The 19,096-nt window shown below is 45.2% G+C and overlaps 1 protein-coding gene across 1 annotated transcript in view; it reads right to left on the minus strand.

The window, feature by feature from the left end:
- Window positions 1-19,096, minus strand: part of WDR97 (WD repeat domain 97) — a 63,846-nt gene that overhangs the window by 37,561 nt on the left and 7,189 nt on the right. Inside the window, exons 11-14 of the mRNA XM_027857705.1 lie at window positions 18,996-19,059; window positions 18,467-18,622; window positions 17,251-17,319; window positions 14,051-14,146 (exon numbers count right to left, since the gene is read on the minus strand). Coding sequence (XP_027713506.1) covers window positions 14,051-14,146; window positions 17,251-17,319; window positions 18,467-18,622; window positions 18,996-19,059 — 385 coding nt within the window. The remainder of the gene's footprint in view (window positions 1-14,050; window positions 14,147-17,250; window positions 17,320-18,466; window positions 18,623-18,995; window positions 19,060-19,096) is intronic.

The raw sequence follows: 19,096 nt of genomic DNA on the forward strand, positions 1-19,096 counted from the left end.
TGGTTTCCTCATCTATAAAATAATCTGGAGAAGGAAACTAAACCACTCAATATCTTTGCCAAGAAAACCCCAAATGGGGACACAAAGGGCTAGATATGACTGAAACAACTGAGCAACAACATGGGAACAAGGACTGTCTTTTACCTCTTTTTTTGTATCCCTAGCACTTAGCACAGTGCCTGGCACACATTAGGTGCTTAATAAGTGTTTCTTGACTGACTTCCATGGATACAGTCTCTATGCAGATGATTCTCCAATCTGTTTACTTAGCCCCAACCTCTCTTTAGGCTCAACTCACTAACTTCCTATTGAACATTTCAAACTGGATGTCCCATAGACATCTTAAATTCAACATTTCCAAAAGTGAAATCAAATCTTTACTCCCAAATCCTCCCTTCTTCCCAATTTCCTTATTATGGAGAGGGCACCACTATTCTCCCAGTTTCCCAGGCTTACAATCTAAGCATCATTCCTTCACTCACCTGCCCATATTCAAGTTATTGCTAAGTCCTGTCAATTTTACCTTTGAAACATCTCTAGTAGGTGTCCTTTTCTAACACTAATACCACCTGGGCTTAGTACTTCATCACCTCATGCCTGGACTATGGAAATAACCTTCTGATTGGTCTCCCTGTCTCACATCTACCTACTCCAGCCCAGCTTCCACAGCAATTGCCTAAAGCACAGGACTAAACCAGTCACCACCTTACTCAAACTCCAGCAGTTAGGGTTTGGCTTTTAAGGCCCTTCAAAACCTGGCCCTCTCCAGTGTTATCTTATTACTTTTCATGGTCCAATGACATTAGCCTCATTGCTATTTTTGGAATACAATACTCTATCTCCCAACTCTGCCTTTTCATTGGCTGTCCACCATGCCTGGAATGCTCTCCCTTCTCATTTCTTCCTCTTGGCTTCAAGTCTCAGCTCAGATGCCACCTTTTGCATGAGAACTTCCCTGGTTCACTTTAATACTAGTAGCTTCCCTCTGAAATCAGTTTCAATCCATTCCAAGTACATAGCTTTTTGCATGTTGTCTCCCCCATTAGAATAAAAGCTCCTTGAGGACAGGGATTATTTTTGTCTCTCTTTGTATCTCCAGCATTTAGCACAGTGCCTGGCCCATAGTAAACACAATAAATGCACGCTGACTTCTCCCGACTAACTATCCCCACCTACTTCCTTCATCTGCTCCTTGAATGGCATGGTGGGAGTGATATCACCATTCCGGTCTTATTCCAGGCAAGCCACTGTATATAGATTATGGCACCTACTTAGAGGCAGCTGGTGTTGCAATGAATAGAGTGCTGAGCCTGGAGTCAGAAAGATTTGAGTTCAAACCTAGCCTCAGATACTTACTAGCTGTGTGACCCTGGGCAAGTATCTTAACCTGTTTGCCTCAGTTTCCTCAACTGTAAAATAAGGATAATAGCACCTGCTTCCCAGGGTTGTTGTGAAGATCAAATGAGATATTTGTAGAAAGCACTTTGCACAATGCCTGGCACATAGTAGGTGCTACATAAATGCTTATTTCCTTCCCTTAGCCTTGGTGAAGTTGGCACTATGGATGCCCACAGCATCTTTCTGATACCCACTGGGAAAGGATTCCCTTTAGGCAGAAACTGAAACACAGAACCTAAGAGTCAAGAGGGACCTCAGAGATAACACCTGAGACAACCATATGGTGAAGTAGTTAGAGTGCTGGTCTTAGAGCCAGGAAGACTTGAAATCAATCCTGCCTCATTAGCTGTATGATCATGGGTAAGTCAATCTATCTCAGCCTCAGTTCCCTCCTAAGACTGTTATGAGGATCAAATTAGATTATATATAGAGCTGAACTTAAAGTGCTCTATAAATATTATCATCGTTCATCTGGCCTGACCAGTACCTAAGCAGGACAGCAATCACCTCTACAATAGCCCCAAATGGTCATCTGGCTTCCACTTGAAGATATCCAGTAACAGCTCTTGGGAGAGGCCACTTAATTTTTGGACAGCTTTCATAACTTTTTTCTTTCATGGCCCCCAGATGTACCTGCCTCCAAATCTACTCCCCTTTTCCTAGCTCTATGACAAAAGGGGAATAGCCTTTCATATACCTGAAGACAGCTATTGTGGCTCTCCCTCATCCCCACCCCCAATCTCAGCTTCCCTTCTCCCAGTTTTCTTGAACCAATCCTCACACACCCAGGTCTCCACTCCTCACTTTCTTGGCCACTGTCTTCTGGTTATTTATTAATATCTTTCCTGAAAAGTGGAACTCAGAACTGAATGTGGTTCTTCTTACCTCTCTTGCCTTGATGGCATTGTCTGCACAAGGGGACCTTCCTGCCCAGAGTAGGTGCTCAGTACTTGTGGAACGAATTCAGAACTGTAGCACCTTCTCTCCTGGGATATTCAGAAAGCTTTTCTCCTTCTCCCCACCTCTCCAGATAGCCAAGCTCATGGTTCCATTTTCGGAGCTTGACTTTCCAAGAGGGATTAGGGGAAGGGGATCAAGTGGCCCCAAAGGCAAAGTCCCTGGGGGAGGCAATGGGGTACCAGGTGATTAGTAGGGATGGTCCCCCTTGAAACAGTAGCTGGAAGGGCAGGTGAGACACATTGCAGGGGTTTTAGAAATGGGTAGGGGAAAGGAATGAAAGCCCAAGACCATATTGGCCAAGGAAGAATGCCGTGGGATGTGCCTGGAAGCAGATATTTGAGATCATGTCTATGGCAGATGACCAGCCTCTTGGTTCGGTTAAGAAGATGGAGAAAAGGGAAGAGCAAAGGAAAACTGTGCAGAGGCATCTGACTACCTGCCACCACTGAAGCTGAGGTGCAGACACTATCTGGGTACACTTTTGCTGCTTGCTGGCTGAAGTCAGGAACTTTGTCTTAGCTAGACCAGGAACTTCTCCAGCACCAGACACAGGATTCTGCCCACATTAGGTGCTTAGTAAATTTGTTAGATTGATGCCCAGGGCCCCTCACTGGCCTCCCCTAGTTGAGACAAGTACAGGACCAGACAGAAGGAGGGACACTTTCCTAGGACAACAGCCAAGCTTGCACATGTCTACCTTCCTCCCTTCAAGGCTCCCTACCCCCACCCAAGCCAGACCAGGACAGAGGTGTGGGTGACCCCACCAGATGAGGTAACACTCATCTCAGGTAGGAAGAAAACTGATGAACAAATTCCAACTTTGAAGTTCTCAATTCCTGAAATGCAAGTGGGTCTGCTTTCAGAACGAGTATAGCATGAGCACCTGTGTCTCCCCCAGAATAGCATCCAGAGCAGCAGAGTAAGGAGAAGATGGGGCCCAGAACATAACAATTCTCATGACGGGGATTGGCATCCCTGGAGTCGAGGAGAGGAAGAGGATAAAGATAGCATGCTGCATTTGGAAAAGCACTGAGTTTAGAGTCAATAGACACAAATTCAAATCCCAGTTCTCCCACTTTATACCTGTTTGACCTTGAGCTAGTCACTTAAATCTCTCTGAGCCTCAGTTTCTTCATCTGTAAAATGAGGGAGTTGAACTAATGACCTCTTCCAGCTCTAAATCCTCTGAAACTATGAGTCTGGCTGGACAGTGCTGTAATGGAAGGCATATTCTGTGGATGGGGAGTCAGAAGACCCAAGCTGACATCCCAGTTCTGTTATGGTCTGTTCATGGGCAATTCCCCCCCCCCCCGAGACTTAGCATCCTCCTCCATAGAACGGGTAGGTTGGGCAATCTTGTCCAGCTTTAAATCCCATGATTTTATAAGAAGAGGAGGAAGTGGTTGGGCTAAATCCAACTGATTCTACTTCCCATGCCCTCTTTAAAAACTTGCATTCTTTGCCCCTGGTTGGGGACAGGGAAGCAAACAGAGCAAGCCTGATACCTTTTCTACAAGGTAGCCTTCCAAATACTTGAAGGCATGTTCCCCTACCCCCCTCTCCTCATAAGTCTTCTCTTCAGACTAAATATTCCCAGTTCCTTCTACCAATTCTCTTATGCTAGGACCTCCCTCCTTGGGATGAACTCTAACTTTTCAAGTCTGATGTTGTGCTGGTATGAGCAGTCCCTCCCCTGATGCAGCAAAAATAACCCTTTACAATTTGGTTAAGAATTGCCTTGGTGGCTTTCTTTAGCCAACACTACACTTCTTGGCATTCAGTCAACTGTGACCAAGCTTGCCCTCCAGTTTGGGAGGACCTGCTAAAACCCAGGGTCACCTCTACACTAATGCAGCATTGGAGGACTTTGGTGGTCGGCTTATCAACGTGAGGCCCAGGTTCCATGACCATGTGTCTGCTCTCAAACAATGTCCCTTCCTCTTTGTGTGTTCAGGTTTTATCTTAGCTGCATTGGGAGCTTCTGGGGAACTGGGCTCTCTCTCCCCTAGGATAGCCCTGCTCAGAGTCACTACCCAGCATTTGCTGAATGAATGCATGGTATCCCTTTCTCTACGTCTTGGGAAATATAGCAACTAATGAATGGTAAAGGGGGAACCTTTGCAACTCAAGGCTTTCCTACAGACAGGAGAGCTCATGGATTGAAGGTTAGAGTTTGGCTTCCCAAGAGGGATGATGGACAAACTAGACAGGAGACACTCCAGAGGACTGAAGAATAGGGGAGTGACAAAGATCCAAAGGGATTTTTTTGGGAGGGCACCTAGGCATTTTTGATTTCCTAGACCCTGGGGAGTATACTCATTCTAGCCAGGCTGTATTGGCCATGTGAGCCTATACAGCCAAGATAGGTCAAGGACATCTGTCTTCTTTGTACATCCTAGACCCAAAAGGCCCAAGTTTGTAATTGTGGGGATTTATCCTAATGTGGCAAATGAAATAGGTGGAGTGTGGTACAGAAGTATGGTCTCTGAGCCTACTTAAGGGTCACCTCTCCTGAGCCCTTTGGTTCTCCTGGGTTCACCTCTCCAGGACATGGGTTTTCAAAACCAGGATTTGTCCCCTGGGGGGGGTAGGGGAGAGTGACTTTTACAAATGTCCAAAATGAGTCACTTCCAGAGCACAAGGTCCTCATCCTGAGGGGACCCTGAGACCACCATATAACACAGGTTATATAGCCCCAGTCTGGTTCTGGTGTCAGGGGAAGAGGGTGTGATTCCATAAACATTTCCTGTCCCCAGCAACCATCCAGACAACCACATGTGAGGGTCTACTAACTCGATGACTACTGGAGCCTCTTCTAGCTCCCTCCAAGACTGAAGATCTCTCACAGCCCTTGTGTCTTAAAGCTTCCATGTAATAACTTTCTCTCCCCCGGGGTGCCTTGTATTAGACTGTCTCAGGAGGTGATCATGATGCCCAAAATATGCAGCCAGGGTCATGAGGACACAGTAAGGACTTTTCCATCCAGCCTTTCTTTAGGGGCATAAAACCCCCTCAGCTTCAAAGGAGTGGTCCACTCAGTACCAGAGGAATGTATTGTTTGTAGCCATACACCTATGATTAGTGGGTATTGAAGCAACACCCCACCCCCATAGAATGCGGGAAACTTGGGCTTAGGGTCAGCTGTGTTGCAAATGAGGTCACCACTCCATTTAATGACTGTTGGAATTGGACCATGAGGCTATTAATTCCTACCTGATCCTCTGTGTTCAATTAAGTGTCTCTAGCCTTCTAAACATAAGACACTCACAGTTACTTTCATCATCTCACAGTTCAAACTCAAGCACTGATTGCCTGGTCTGTCAGACTAATATACCATATAAAGGTCAGCCTCTTTTAGCAGGGCCCCCAAATTCATCAGTCTGAACCCACAGGGAGGAGGATGGAGGTGACTGACTTGACAGAAGTCCAAATATTTAGGGGTCCCAGGAGACTCCCACAGAGAGAAGCTGGACCTTCTTTATCAGAAGGTGTGAAGAGGGAGGGAGCTATTCTGAGGCTACTGGACAAGGCAGGGCAAGAACAGGTTCCTTAAAAAAGGGTTTGGTGGGCTAATGAGTCTGTTCTGGGCTACTGGTCCAGAGAGAAAAAGAGTAAGACCAGAGACCATCTTCCCAGACAAAGGCTGGGGAGGGCAATGTCTGCCAGACTAGGGAAACAACAGATTGGGCCTGGAGAGAATCATTAAATGTCAGAATGAGAAAGACCCATACCTGAGTAGGAATCCAATCTCTTCTCCCCTTACATATTTAGACAAATTTTTCTGTGGTTTCCACCTCTTATTCCTACTTCTGCCCTCTGAAGCAAAGCAGAATAGCCTAATTCCTTTTCCACAATGATAAGCCTTCAAATACTTGGAGAGCCATAGTTACCCTTAATGTCCCCTTTTCAGGTTAAATATCCCCAGTTCCTTCAGCTGAGCCTTATGTCATAGTCACCAGTTCCACATCCTAGTTGACCCACCCTAGAGGTTTTGCAGTTTATTGTTTTTCCCAAATGTAGTTCCCTAAAATAAACACATCCAGATGCGCTCTGACTGGGACAGAGTACAGCAAGACTATCGCCTCCCTGAATGTGGACATCACACGTCTCTTAAGGCAGCCCAAGACTGCATTAGCCATTTGGGCTGCCATGTTGCATTGCTGACTCGCAGCAAGCTTTGCAACCCACTAAAAATCCCAGATCTTTTTCATATGGACTAGTCAGTCCTCCCCAATTCTGTCTTTCTTCTATTTGTTTTCTAGACCCAAGTGTAGGACCTTACATTTATCCCTATTAACTGTCATCTTTTTAGATTCAGTCCATCTTTCTAGCATATTGACATCTTGAATTCTGGCATCCCACCAGTTAACTCTCCTTAACTTGGTGTCATCTGTAAAATGGATAAGTATGCCATCTATGTTTTCATCTAAGTCCCTGATGAAAAATGTTGAACAAAGCCAAAGACAGGGCACTGCTTCACTGACCTCCAGAGTTGACACAAGCCACTAATAATACGGGGGAGGGGGGGAGAGATTTAGCTATTTAACCCATTTTTAATCACGCTAAGTTTATTATCCTCAAGCCTGTTCTCTACACACACACACACACACACACACACACACACACACACACAGACATGCATCTTGTCCATAAAGATAGCATGAAAGACCACCAAATGCCTTAATGAAATCTAGATTTACTGTTTCTATGAGATTCTCCAGATCTAGAACCTGTTTTCAATCAAGTAATGCTTGCTCTTAGCTATCATTACTTCCTTTTCTAAAAATTCATAAACCAGCCCTTTAATAATACTGTGGCACCCCCTCTCACACTGCTCCCCTCTACCCTCTCCTGATGTAGAGTGGTTGGGTTATGGCTTAGCAGAGCAAGAAAGTTATAGGAAATGACCCAATGAAGCTATAGGGATGAATTGCCATGTTCAGGAACACCTTCTAATGGAGAGATGCCAAGGCAGAGGAATACCGGTGCTACTCCTTACCAGGTTGCGTGGCTGCTAAATCCACCTACCTTGTTCTTTGAGAAGCTATCTGAGGCCAGAAACAGATATCACTGCCAAGGACAGTTCAACTAAGACCAAGGAAAATCACTGACCTTTATGAGTTCTATATCCTAGATTGAACTGCCTTAAAATTCTTTCATTCTTTGTGAGAGAGTTCAGAGTTTGTCTTCATCTGATTGATCTTATGGGAAGTAACCCAAACATCAAATGGACACTCCTTTCTCTGCTAGCAGTACAGGAAATAAACTGTGCATTTCTTAAAACTCCTGGGGCTTCAAATCAGTCCTACGTCTGGGGACTTCAGGGGTCTAGGAGAGTAGCAGGCATGCAGCCACTTGGTAGATTTTTTTTTCTTCCATAATGTTTTCTTTTGTAGCATTTGCTTTTGTTAGTCCTATGCTGAATAAATACTGCATACAGTGTCCAAGAATGTTTGTCTCCTTTTGTGAAGATTTGAATACCAATATTCCAGAGTCACATGACTAGGACTCATTGAAATATATCTGGTTGAAGGGGATGAGGTTTGGCCAGTAGGTGGGGGCTCAGAGCTGTTCTGGCTGGATAGATTTACAAATTCATACACCCACAGATAAAAAGACAGCACCCCAACTGGATTATATTTTTACTTTGGCTCAGAATTTGAAGACTAATACTTCCAGTACAGTTATAAGAACAGCAACCAAAGAAAGATTAAATAAAGTCAAAATCCAGTGGGTTGGTACTGAGTTTGGTGTGGACACATAACAGGAGCAGCCTCACAACATGCATGCTGACAGCAAACAGTGGAAAGGTCTGAGCAAACAAGCTGAAGAGTTTATTAGACAGCATGAAGCCAAAGTATAGTATCCCAGAGGTCTCAAAGGAACCACTGATCAAACAGCTTTCTGAGAACAAAATGCTAATTCAAGAGTTGAATAAAAGTGAAGCTACAATGAAAATCTATGATGATCTGTGAAAGAACTTGCTTTAGAATTATAGTAGCAATGACCCAAGGAAAGTGAAAGAAAGCAGTGACAATCTGAACGTATCTTGGATTAAGCTAAATCAAAGCAACCATGACAGATAAATTGCCTTAGAGGCTGAGCTGAGGATGGGGCAGGCCTCCTTTCAGGATCTGGAGAACTTCCTAAAGTGGATGCCACAGGCAGATACCACAGCTAAGATGCTTAAAAATGCAGTTCAGCGAGAGAATGCTCTCCAGGACACTGGTTTGGTCAAGGAACTCAAAGCAGATTCAGAAAACTTCTTTAATTACATTTATGAAGCTTTCAGTCAAGCACAGCAAGGACACACAGGTTGAAATTGATGCCCACAATGACATCTTTAAAAATTAAAAAAAAAAAAGTAAAATGACAAGAGGAGGAAGACCTGAAGAGAGGTCAATAGCTCTCTGACAACCACTGAGAGCTCTGAAATTAGTACTTCCACTCAGCAGGAAAGGAGCACACACCACCAGGGCTGAGTATGAGAAGACTCAGGATCAGATCCTTTTTGAACAAGATCAAGTGAGTGGCTATTGATGCCACCCAGTGGTGAAACCTCATAACTGTAAGGAATCCGTTATGCCCAACGTCCTGTACTTTTGAAGATTCCACTCTTGTCTCTTTTAGGAAATAGGAACATAATCATTTCTCCAATCTTGTAGTATCTCTCCTGCTCCCCACAATCTTTCCAAGATCAGTATCAGTAACCAACTTACCACATCTGTCAGTTCTTTCAGTACCTGTGGATATAGTTCATCTATGTTTGGTGATGAGTAATTAAGGGCAAGCAGGTTCTCTTTTACTACCCTGCTCAGTCATCCTGGGTTTTAATTCTCTGTTCACTGGGTTTTGTTTTAGCCTTCTCCTCAGTTTGAAGAACTTTAGCATACAAATAAAAAGGAAAAGATGGAGCTGAACAACTTCACCCCTCCATTGTCTATTATTCATTCTTTCAGCATGCATTTATTGAGCACCTTCTATGTACCGGGCACTGTACCAAACACTCAGAGGACAGTGAATTTGTGCCTCCTTAGCTTGAGCACTATACCTCTCAGTTCAGCCTCAGATGGCTATAGCTTTATTGTACTTTGTACATTTGTATACTGTCATCTGGGGCTATGCATTTTATTGCTGAGTCTTCTGTAAATTATGGGTCCTTGATACTACCATTCTTCCTATATTGTGCCTGCTACCTTCTGTGGACTACAGCTTGCAGATTTATATGTGGACAGTTTTCTCCTTCCTGCTCCAATTTCAGGTTAAAACAATCTTGAATGGATTCATAAGGCTCAAGCAAACATATTCTTTCCAATCCTTGATAGGTGTCCTCAGGACAAGAATCCTTCATTCCTATCTTTTAAGGCATAGTCCAGAAATCCAAAATCTCTTCTCAAGACCCTATCTTCTTAACTAGCATATTCATTTTACAAACTTTCCTCTTTCAAATTTCATACATTCACCTGACAGCAGTAATGAAAATACCCCCTGTGTCCCTAAGATCTTCGATTCCTTGCCAAGGACTTCATAATCCCTAGTAATGTTTTCTTAGCTTCTTCCTGGCAGTTATCATTTGTCCCCCACATATACCACCAAGAGTTGAGTGGTGGTTGTCAAGTTTTAGAGGTTTGGGAAGGTTCTCTGAATCACCCTGGCTACATACACCAGGAAGTCATGACATGGAGTCATCCACCATCACTATTTTTCCCCTGGCCAGTCATCTCTTTCTGGCAGGCCCCTATGGGTCCCCATCATTCCTTGATGAACAGGAGATTGTTTCTTCCTCAAAGGTTATATACAGCTCCAATCTTTACAATACAGATTTTTACCTTAGGGACTCTCTGCATTTTTTCAAAAATGTTGATAACTTACTTTAGTATCACTGGTTTCCTTTGTAATCTTATGTATTTCATTTTATGAACTTACAAATAATATTCCTGGAAGGGGCCTCTAGGCTTTGCCAGAAAGCCAAGGGAGTCTAGGACACAAAAAAGGTAATGAACTGATCTACACAGCTCCCACTGTTCAATAGTTCTTTTTCTTCTGGGTCACATTCTTCCAATATACCTCTCCTCTCCTCCAACCTCATGACAAGTTAGAATTCTCTATTGTCTCTTCAGATTACTTTTCTTTTCAAAGCATTTTCCCCATTCTTTCAAGGAATGAATGTCATACTACCAGGTAAGCCAAAAAGTAGAAAAACATCCAAGTAGGGAGATCAATTTGCAGAAACAAATGGTGCCCTTTGAGACAGGTCACTGAAAACTCCTCTTGCCTTCTTGGTTTATTGGAAGCAAGACCCTCAATCTGTTTGGCTTTTTTTTTTTTTTTTGGTAGCTCTATGGACTAATTCTCATGAAGTGTCAGTTCACCATGACCCTTTCTTCATCTTTGGTAATTAGCAACGTCCTGCTGAGTTCTAATGAAAACATCCCCCAGCTGTCCCTTGCAAGACAAGCTTAAGTATAATACCATTTACCAGTTTACCTCTTTGGACCCCACCTTCCATCTTACTGCTTCTGGATTGAAGGATCTGGTGCTTCCTTCCAGTTTCTGAGAGGAGGGCAATCATTTACAGCTGGCTTCCTGCTGTTTCTCACAATATGAACTCCTTGTTCTCTGACACACTTTGTCTGACCATTTTGTCAATGTTTTATCTAAAATGCGGCCTCCAAAACTGGGCAAAATGCTCCAGCTGTGCTCTGACTGGGGCAGAGTACAACAGAATTATCATCATTCTGACTCTCACCCCCTACCCTCCCATCTGGGCAGTAACATGTCTGCATCCATTCAATCTAAAAAAAACCAAAAAACCAAAAAACAAAAAAACCATTAGCTGCTCTCATAAAATGTCCATTCTCCGGGTTTGTGATCCACCAAAACCCTAGGGTTTTGTTTATTTATTTGTTTGTTTTTTTAATAAACTTGTCTAACCATACCTTTTCCGCCCTTCCCTGGAAGAAGGATACAAGACAGGGCAGAGAAGAAGCCAGAGAAGAACAGAGATGGAGTCTGGAAAGAGTACTAAGCAGCAAAGCTAGGGGCATGAGTGTCAGAATGGAGAGCACACCTCACAGAATGGAATCTGGAATTTGGCCGCCAATGTTGGCCTTTTGCCTTAGGTCAATTCCATACAAAAAGCCCCTTCCCTGTTAGGCCCCAAATATCTTCTTCTAAGTTCAGTCTGTCCTCACCCTCCATTCACCTCCCTAGAGGCTTTGACTCTGAACTTCACAATCTTGAGGTTGGAAGGGTCCTTCAAAAAACCAAAACCAAAAAACCCCATAACAACCAAAAACCTCTACAATCTTCCCTACAAGAGGTCATCCACTATATTCTTAAACACCCTCAATAGCAGGGAACTCACTGCCTCAGCAAGTCCATTCCACTTTTTGACAGCTGTAATTATTAGGAAGTTTCTCTTTGCTTTGAGCTGAAATCTACCTCTCTGAGATGTCCCACTGCTCCTAGTGCTGTCTTCATAAGGTCAAGCAAAACAAGTCTGATGACTGTTCTTTCATATGACAACCCTCCAAAGACAGCTAGCTATCATATCCTTCCTTTTTAAAAGTTTTCTCTTTTGCAGGCTATTTCTGGTTCCTTCAACCAACCCTTATCTGGCATAGTTTTGGGGTACCCTTCACTGGATACTCTATAGTCAATCCATGTCCCTCCTAAAAGGTGGTACCCCAAAAACTAAGCACTGCATCAAGGTAGAGTCTGACTAGGGTAGAATACAAGCAAAATTATCCCTCCCTCACCCAAGACAACACGTCTCTTAACATAGCTACGGCCTACAAGAGAGTTAGCCTTTTTTTTTTTTTTTTGGCTGCCATGTTGACTTGGACTGAATCCGCAATTCTACTCTGCTCATGACTTGTCTGTCTCTGTACAGGTCAGTCCCCAAACCCCATTTACCATCCAGTGGGGTTAGGGCTGGGTCTCTCATTTGGTATATTTTAGTTTCTCCATCTCCCATCTATTTCCCTAGTGGTTATTCTTTCTTGAAAGTGGGTGTCATCTTTTCCTCTGGGTTTCTTCCCTTAAGGGATGGCTTCAGCCCCCTTTCTGTTGGCCCTTAGAGATTGTTTCCTTATTTGGAAAATGAAAGAGAGTTAGGCTGAATGCTTCTTAAGGTCCTTTACAATTCTGACATTCTGTGATTCTTCCCACCCCACTCTCACTGGTCCACCTTCTTTCTTTTCCAAGGTGGGCTCTTGCTCATGAGGCCACAAGGGACATATTCTCAGCCCAGTGCCTTATCCAGCCTACCTTGGATCCATAGTTCTATTCATTTTTCCAGCTTTGGTCTAATGACTCAACCACAAAAGGCAGTGTGGCTTGGGTGGTGTTGAGAACTTTGGATTTGTAGTCAAATGACCTAGGTTGGAATTCTAGCTCCAGCTCCCTGTGTGCCTTTTTTCCACCTGTTTCCTCATTTGTAAAACAGGAGGTGGGCCAGATGATTCCAATGCTCCTTTCCAATGATATCTACATCAAATCTATGATCCAATGATGTCTGGCCACTCTAAGGGGAGTGGCCCCCAGTCCCACCCCACAACATTCTCCCTATGGTTTCCAAAGAAGAACACTTGACATGGATTGTAAGAACAAGAGACAATTCCTGGGGAAAGTCCTTGGAATTAGAACCCAAAGTTCCTCACCTACAGAAAAGAGAAGGGGGAAGGTTCCTTACAATAGGAAGGAGGAATCGGGAGCACCTGCCCAAGGAACATCCATGGGGAGGGGGAAGGGTGAGGGAAACGACTCTTTGGGTGAAGGAGTAATTCCATCTAAGGTCTAGTGGAAACAGAGGACAAACCCTACCTACACTGAGCTTTGAGCCACCCTGTCTCTGACAATCTTCTCCTGGTCTACACTCATGTCCCTGATAATATTAGCAACAAAACCCTTAGAAACTCCTGAGGTGAGAAGGGCCTAAAGCATAGTGGGAGTGACCAGAGAGGCAGTACACAACTAAGAAGCAACTGAGGTGGAGGAGAAGAGATTCTTGGGAGGTATTTTCCTGGGGGTGAGGGGGGGTCTGAGGTGGGTCTCCTAGAGAGGGTCTTTGGGGATTCTGGGAGATCTCTAGGAGGCAGTTTCTGCAGAAGGGAGTGGTCTCTGTGGCTAGAGGAATCTTCCTGGGGTGAGGTGGGGGGTCTATGTGTATGTCTCTTTGGGAAGACCCACTCCACCTTCCTGTCCCTGCCTGCGCTCATTTATTTCTGTGTGTTTTTGATGTGTGGAAGTCTGTACCTTGCTGGGAACCTCCATGTGTGAAGGTTGAGTGGGGAGAAGTCTATATGTGTGTGGGGAAGTCTTGGCAGGGACAGCTCTAGGGTTGACTGATTCTATGTACAAAAGGTATAGAGGGTTCCAGGGTATCTCTGTGGGGTCCTAAGACTTTAAGAGTATTTCTGGGCTCTTTTGCAGAAATCACTGGAGGTCTATGTGTGTGATCTCGAAGGGAAGATATCTAGGAGGGGGTCTCTGACGGAAGTCACAACCTCAAATGGTTCATGGAGGGGGCTTCTTTACCTGCTTTTCATATGGTAGTTGGGACGGGGAGGGGTCTCTCTGTGTGTATGTGGGGGGATAATCTCTAGACAGAAATCTCCAGGTTTCTTTTGTGTGCATGTGTCTCTAGAACACAAGTTTCTGCCCACCTCTGTAGGGGCTCACTCCTCACCTTGCTTTCGGTGGAAGAGGGTCTGGTCTGGGTTTTGGAGGGGAAGAAGCCGCTGATTTCCGTAGAGGGTTGCAGAATCCTTTGGCTCAGCGGGATCTAGAAGATGGGGGGCACTGAGAGCTTGACGACAGCCCGCAGGCAAGACTTTCTCCCACCCCCGAGGACCTCATTCCCTCATCCAAAGTTCCTGACCCTTATGGCACTCATTCGGGGCTGCTTCCAGATCCTATGCACTCTGGGACTCTTTGTAGAGGTCGCTCCTTGCATGAATATGACATCTAAGTTCAGTCCCAACTTCTGACACATGGAGTTCTGGGCCACCGGCTGAGGGAGGGTCCCAGGGGGATATTGGGGGAGGACTCCTGAGAGGTACTAGGGAAGGGTCCCCTGGGAAGATGCTGGCAGAAAGTCCCCCCCCAGGGAGATGGTGAGGGAGGGTCCCTCTGGGATACTGTTGGAAGGACCATGGAGGATATCAGGAAAAATCCCCAAAAGTATACTGGGGAAGGACCAAGAGGAATACTGGGGGTGGCTTGTTAGATTATTGTAGGAGGGTCACACAAAGATATTAGGAAACATCGGGAAAGGGTGCTCTGGGAATACTGGGGAGGTGGAATAATGGGAACCTAAGGAAGTACCAGGAAGGGAATCACAGGCTATCTTGGGAGAGGGTCCTAGGGGTATATTAGGGGAAGGTGCCAGGAGATATTGGGAAAAGGTCTGCAGGAGGCATATTAGAGAACAGTACTGGAGAGATCTTGAAGGAGAATCCCAGGAAAGTTTTGCATAACTATCTTGCAGGGATATTGAGGGCAAAGTCCTGGGGAGATATGGTGGCAAAGTCCCAAGAGAATGTTAGATTAAGTAGAATTCATGTACACTGATGGCACATCCTAGGGAGAAAGTAGTTGAAGGGAGGAAAGTCCCAGAAGGGGGCTGGTTATATATCCTGCAGTATATTGGGAAATGGCCACCCAAGGACATTAGGAGAGGGTGCTAGGGACATATGGCAGCTGAGGGTAGGGGGCAGAGAAGAAACGTAAAAGATATTTGAGGAGACACCTAAGGAATACAGAGAGAGGGTCCTTGGAAGTACCGGTAGAAGGCCCCAAGTGATACTGGGGGAGGATCCCAGGAGGGATTGTGGATAATTGGCCTGCAGGTATTCATTGGGAAATCACATAAGGATACTGGGAAGAGGGAAGGGGGCCACTCCCTTAGGCCTATTAGTAGAGAGTGCTTAGGGGATATTGATGAGTGGATACAGAGAAAAAGATTTTTGGTGAGGGAATTTTTTTCCTAAGGGAATAGGGGGACATGGGGGGGGGAGGAGCTCAGGGTACAGTGGGATTGGGTTAAGGTTAGGGATGTTGAGAAAGGGTCCTGAGGAGGAATATTGAGAAATGGTCTTGGAGGGATATGGGAGAAAGGTCCTAGGAGGAAAATTGGGCAAAGTGTCCCACAAGTATATTGGGGGAGCGTCTTAGGAGAGATATTAGGGGAAGGCCCTGGAAGGTTGGATAATTAAGGGATATTGGATAATCATATAATTAATTAGACTGGATAAACAGATTAGATTAATTAGATTGGATAAACAGATAATTAATTAGATAATTAAGTATCCTCTTGGTATGTTGGGGAACAGTCACAGAAAGATATTAAGGAAGATTTCTGGGGTATATTAGGAAAAGGTGCTGAGGGGAAACTAGATGGTGGAAACTGGGAAGAGATGTTAGGAGAGAGCTCCAGGAGATACTGGGAGAAGGGTTATTAGAGAGAGGTAAGATCCCAGTTGTGTTCTATAAGTATTTGGGGGGGGGTCCCAGGAATATTGGGAGAGCATCCTAAGGAAAGATAGGGGTTAGGTCCCAGGAAAGTGTTGGAAGTAACTTGCATTTATAATGGGACTAGTCACAGAAGGATATTTGGAAAGGATCCTCTGGAGAAATTAGAAGAAGTTACTGGTGGATTATTTTAGGGTAGAAACAGGAGAGGGTCACCTAGGAATATTAGGTAACATATTGGTAGAGGATCCTAGGAGGGTACAAAGGGTAGAAATAAAGGGAAAAGCTATTGGGGGAGGAAACTAAGAAGAAATTAGAGAAAGATTCTGGGAATATACTAGAGAGGGGGAAAAGATATCACGGGATATTGAGGAAGGGGAAGGTCCTAGAAGGGATTGAGGAGGGGTAAAGGGGAGGATTCTCAGAACAGCATGGGACAGATATCCTGCAGTTTTATTGGGGGAGAGGGAATAATAAGAGGATATTAGGAAAGGGTACTTGGAAGATGTTTGGGCATGAGAATGGGAGAAAGTTATTGGGAGGATCTAGGGAGATTCTGGGGAAGGGGTCCCAGGAGATATTAAGAGAGGGCCCTATGGGTACAGTGGGGAAACATCTGAAGGAATATTGGAGGAGGTGTCCTAAGGAAGCATATTGGGGTGGTCCAGAAGAAATACCGGCTAAATGCCCTTTTCAGGCATATTGGGGAAGATCCTAGGGATATTAGGGGGCAAATCCCAGGAAGAAGGGTATTAGTGGTATCCTGCAACTATAGTGGGAGTCAATCAAGCAAAGGCCCATACATGGAAAGACTAAGGATGAGAGAACCAGGGGAACAATGGGAAAAGGTCCCTCTGCAGAAGTGGGAGAGGATCCCGGGAAGACATACTGGGGAAAGGTCCTGTTCATACTTTCTTGGGAAGTTGTGGAAGGGGATTAAATCTTGGGGGTATAATGGAGAACCATCTAAGAGGAAGTTAAGGGAAGTTTTTGAAGAGGCTTATTGGGGAAGGGATCCAAGAGGGATATTGGGTTTTGTCCTTCATGTACAATGAAGGGGTGTCCTCTAGATATACTAGGGACCTGGAGAGGAGGAGGAGAGTGTTTCCAGGAGGGTGTTGAGAAAGAGTCTTGAAGGTATATTAGTGGAGAGTCACACAAGGATATTTAGGGAACCCGCAAAAGTATTAGGAGAGGATACTGGGAACAGATAAAAGCAAAAAAGACATGGTAGACAAGGCTTATGGAAATATTAGGTAAAGAGACTGGTGGGAGAAAGTCCAAGGTTATATTGAAAAATCAAAGAGAAATTTATGGTAGGATCTTAGGGAAATATTGGCAGAGGGTATAGAAATAGATAGATAGGGGAGGGTCCAAGGAAGACACGGGGTTTTCTGGAGGTTAGGGAATTCTCACCGAGCTCAAAGGCTTTCTGTCCTCAGAGCCTGAACCAAAGGTGTTCAACGCCTCATCCTCCTCTTTGCTCTTTGGGAAGAGAAAAGATGAAAGAGATCATGAGTCTGAAGGCTCTAGCTTGGAGTTGGGAGATGTTTAAGAAGCTCAAGAATTTAGCTGGACTACATGGGGGCTCTGGGGCCCAAGCAGGGCAGAAACTCAAAACCGGGTGGTGGGGGGGGGGGGAATCTCAGTTTGGTGACTGGGAAAGGGGAAGAGAAATCTAAACCTGGTGGGGAATAGGAAAAAGAAATTTGAGCCGGGGGAGCAGGAAGAAGGGAAATTGAGCCTGGAGGAAGAATAGAATTGAGTTGGGGGAGAGAAAGAGAGAAACCTGAACCCAAGTTGGAATTGAAGAGAGGAGAGAAATGTGAGCCTTGAGGGGGAGAAATTTTAGGAGACAACTTGCGCCTGGAGAGAGAAAAACTAAACTTGAGAGGAGCAATTCTGAGTGGGGGGGGGGGAGAATCTAAGGGGGTTGGAGTGTTGGTAGTGAAGAAATCTGGCCCTGAAAGTAGGGGTGTGTGTGTGTGTCTGTGTGTGTGTGTGTGTGATAAACCTGAGAAGGGAGGAAACCTGAGTGAGTCTGACCCACTTGGATATCCTGTCAGTCCCAATACTATCACCTCTTATACCTCCTTATTTATAATATTTTTCATGTGGAGAACAGAGAGGGCTCAGAGCTGTGCCATTTAGTCATAAGCAACCTCATCAGGACCTGTTATCACTGCTCCCCAGCCTGAGAATGCTTTGTGCAATAGGCCCCAGCATCCACCCAACTCCCTGTAGGTGGGCAGACACCAACTCTCTCCCTCTACCTGCCCAAACCGTTGGGCTCCCCATCCCGACCAGCCTTCTCAGTGTTTTCAGTCACACTTGCTCACTCCACACTGCAATCATTCCCAATCCCATTACATTTTCACCAGCACCATTCTCACAAAATTGCAGGCAGCTTTATCTTTGGCTCAACTGTTCCTGCCTTTCAGCCCAAGGAATCCCCAGGGTCTCACAGGGGAAATTGGCCTCTTAGAAAGAAACCTGATAATCTGAGCTGATAGGAATATTCAGCCTGAGTTTGGAGCGCCCACATGTTTGTCTGGGAAGAATGTCACTAGGCACGGTAGGATGGAGGCGCAGGGGATGTCTCTGAGCTACGTACAGAGGAAGGGGAGCTTACCACATCATCCAGTTGGGAGCCATAGATGACCTGTAGGTAGTTGTGGAAGGCCTCCATACGAATCTGTGGGGTGAGGAGCATTTGGGTCAGGGGCTCCACTTGTCCCAAGGCCAGGCTCCGTACCTCCTCATCCCTGACAGCCAGCTTGGCACAGGCCTAAGGGAGTCAAAGCATACCTCTCAAACTGGGTCCAACCTTACCCCAAGTAGAAGCTTCAAGAGGGTCCTCATCCAACACTGCTCAATGGCATGCCTAAGGGAGGCAAAGGAACAGGGATGCACACTGACAGAGGCAAAAAGAGAGATAAAATCAGAGAAAGACACTCCCATATACAGGGATAGTCAGAAACAGGGAGAAATACAGGGACACACAAAAGGAAAGAACAGAGACAGAAAGATACCAAGGCACACAGGCAAGTCCAGGGCACGGCTATTGTATTGGGAGACTACTAGGTAAGGAGTTGGACCACGGAGGTCAACCCCCACCCCCACCCCATCTACCCTTTATTCCATTTCCCTCCCTTAAATACCTCATCTATCTCTCTTTGTCTGTTCTCTGCCTCCAGATACTCCTGCCTTATAACCTGCTTCATCCTGAACACAAGGACACATGGGATGAGAATAAAACACA

Source organism: Vombatus ursinus, unplaced genomic scaffold (genome assembly GCF_900497805.2).
Source record: "Vombatus ursinus unplaced genomic scaffold, bare-nosed wombat genome assembly UNPS02012319.1, whole genome shotgun sequence".
NCBI classification, from domain to species: Eukaryota; Metazoa; Chordata; class Mammalia; order Diprotodontia; family Vombatidae; genus Vombatus; species Vombatus ursinus.